Source organism: Sinocyclocheilus anshuiensis, unplaced genomic scaffold (assembly GCF_001515605.1).
Source record: "Sinocyclocheilus anshuiensis isolate Anshui unplaced genomic scaffold, SAMN03320099.WGS_v1.1 scaffold1857, whole genome shotgun sequence".
NCBI lineage: Eukaryota > Metazoa > Chordata > Actinopteri > Cypriniformes > Cyprinidae > Sinocyclocheilus > Sinocyclocheilus anshuiensis.
In genome coordinates this window covers 392,259-395,245 of record NW_015540280.1, presented here as the reverse complement: position 1 = coordinate 395,245, position 2,987 = coordinate 392,259, and the positions used below count along the sequence as shown (strand labels likewise).

Here is a 2,987-nt window from a genome sequence, read left to right as displayed (position 1 = left end):
TTTAAAAGTTTTTTTTTTTTTTTTTTTTTTTTACATATCTGTGCACTCTTCATACAGAATAAACTTAAAACAGACAGTAAATCTTCTTGACATTTTTTCTTGATTTTCAGTTTCCTGGTGCATCAGCAAAACTGATTAATTGCCATAACTAACAGATTCCTTTATTCGGCATCACAGGAATCAAGGACACCCTCATTGCCGACTGCAGAAAGTCAGAAGTATGGAAGGTCAGTTTGAATGATTTCTTTCTTTCTTTTTTTTCCCCCTGAAGCTTTCTGTTTATATTTTGCACATTTGTGGCCATTAAGGGCTATCCAGGTTCATCTGGCTTGATTGGACTGACATTGAGCTGAACTGTTTGCTTCTGCTTTAATCCGCTGCTGTATACTAAACACAGGCTGGCTCATCTGTTCAGGTCGCCTACACCACATTTTCTTTACTATTTACTAATCAAAAACCATATTGTCTCTGGTAACCTCTTAATGAACATAAAAAAGTCTTTTTTTATTTATTTTTTGACAAATTCATTAGAAAGAACTGGTTCGCAAGAATTCACAAATCAGACTTCACTGCTCACACTGTATGTTGTTGCATGCAACCAGCAAGAAAAACACAACACAAATAATGGTCTTCTTTTTCTACACCCAGACTTGGTTTTCCTCTCTGAGCACATTCATTTCAGATAATTGCAAGCTTAACTCTACTAAAACATCATTTATTTTTCTGTGCCTTTGTAGATTTCTTTTAAACTTGACATGAAATCAAAATGTACAATTTAGTTTTAAATGCATGTTATAGATCTTATTGTGAACAGTTCATCAGTTTATATCTTTTTTTCCCTCCAAAAAGCCCCTAAAAATGCGCATTCATCTGCTTCCAGTTTTTGAGTACAACACCCACATCTCAATATCCAGTTAACAACCAATACACAAAACCAAGTGCCACCCTACTTTTTTTTTTTCTTTTTTAATATCTCAAGTCTCAAGTCTCAAGTCTGAAAAAAATTGTTACTGACTTAAAGGTGGGGTAAGTGATTTCTGGTAGCCACACTGTAAAAAAAAATGTCTGTAAAAAACGGTAATGTGCTGGCAGCAGAGTCGCCAGCAATCTACTGTAATTTTACAGTATTCGTACTGTGAAATTAATTTACAGTTTATTACCGTAAAAATTAAATGCAGTATAATTCTGTTTTTTTTTTTCAAATTTACAGTAAAATACTGGCAGCAGAGTCGCCAGCAATCTACTGTAATTCTACAGTATTCATACTGTGAATTATTTAACAGCTTTTTTCTGTAAAAATTAAATGCAGTACATTTCTGTGATTATTTCAATTTACAACATCATTATGGTTACTTTAAATTCACGCTTTATTGTACAAAGGCATAAAATAATTTATAATTATTCATAATATAATTTATTTCAAATCTTTTTTAGATTTATTTTAAAGCTAATGTTATTTTATGCCTTTGTAAAGAGTGAATTTAAAGTAACCAATGAGGTTTTAATTAGATTTACAGTAGAACATTATTGTTCTGTGAGCTACACGCATCTACTTAAAATACATTATTTTGAAAGATCTAAAAAAAACAAGCAAACACTTAAAATATATAAATCAAAATAAAGTTTAATTTAAAAGAGCAGTCAACATTTAACAATGATTCAAAACTATATACTACCGGAGAAGACCGATTTTGGCTAACAAACAAAAATAAAAACAATGGCAATAAAAAATAAATAAATAACAGACACAAACATAACAAAATAAGTTACAAACATGACAACCTGAGATTAAACATTTTAACATTTAACATTTTTTGATCTGCACTAAGAACATGCAGCAAATTTAGTGAAACATTTGAGTAAAAAACATTTTAGTGAAAAAACATTTGTTCAGGGTTTTTTTCTGCACTTTTTTTTAAACGTTCCAGTGAGGAGGCATGTGTACCCTTTAAAAGAGTCCTAGTCCTAGGTGAATGACTTTGTCATTTTACACCCACTTAACCATGATGACCTGGCTGCATGTTGTTTCCTAAAGTATTCCAACTGGCACCTCTGTAAAACATCAGCAAACAAAATATTTGATCAAAATAACTCTAGAATTGTCAATGTAGAGTACAACCCAGATAACAAGGAGATTGCTGATAGTGTTGACTAACAAAACACTTCCTGCATGTCTCAAGTCAACTCATAACTTTTCTTTTTTTTTTACGTTTCTGCTGTTCAGATTCACTGAATGGTCCATGTTTCTATTACAGCACAAAATTATTCCTAAGATGTTACCTTTTGTATAGATGGTAATGAAACTGAATAACTAACACCTGGACAAATGTTCAGCTACAATGGAATCAACTGTGGTTGGTCTAATTCAGTGGTTCTCAAACCTGTCCTGGGCTGCGTTTACACTGCAAGTCTTAATGCACAGATCCAATCTTTTGACCATATCCGATTTTTTGGCCAGTCTGTTTACATTCACTTTAGACGCGACTGGTATCCGATATCTGTGTTTACAATAATTCCCGGCCAAAATGATTGTCATTGATAGCTTTACATGCACATGGTAGACCCTCAGGTTTTGAATGGCCGTGCTATTAAAATTATTTATATATTTCACGTCGGGTGGCCATGATTACCTGCAAGAATGCATGAGTTGCATAACAGCTGTCAGTGTCATGGATGTTTTGCAGCGCGAAATCTCGACTGAACGTATATAGACTGGAAAATAAAGGTATTTTGCGTTTGTTATTTCATCTACAGTCATTAGATCTAGAATTCTGAAGTGAAATAAAGTAGCAGGTAAGATTACATTTATTTGAATGAATTCGAATATAATGATAATGAGAGAGCGAGCAAGGGAGAGAGTAGCCTACCCAGTGAAGCTTTTGGTTTATAAAAACCAAAAGCTTATTTGGTTTATAATTAACCAAGCAGAGGTTGAAATTCAGCTGCTGTCTGTGTGTGTCTGTGTGTCTGTGTGTCTGTGTCTGTGT

At 33.1% G+C, this 2,987-nt stretch overlaps 1 protein-coding gene across 2 annotated transcripts in view; it reads left to right on the top strand.

The window, feature by feature from the left end:
- Positions 1–2,987, top strand: part of LOC107687296 (syntaxin-binding protein 3-like) — a 32,034-nt gene that overhangs the window by 2,787 nt on the left and 26,260 nt on the right. For both annotated transcript variants that reach the window (XM_016484575.1, XM_016484576.1), the window contains exon 2: positions 178–227. In XM_016484575.1, coding sequence (XP_016340061.1) covers positions 178–227 — 50 coding nt within the window. The remainder of the gene's footprint in view (positions 1–177; positions 228–2,987) is intronic.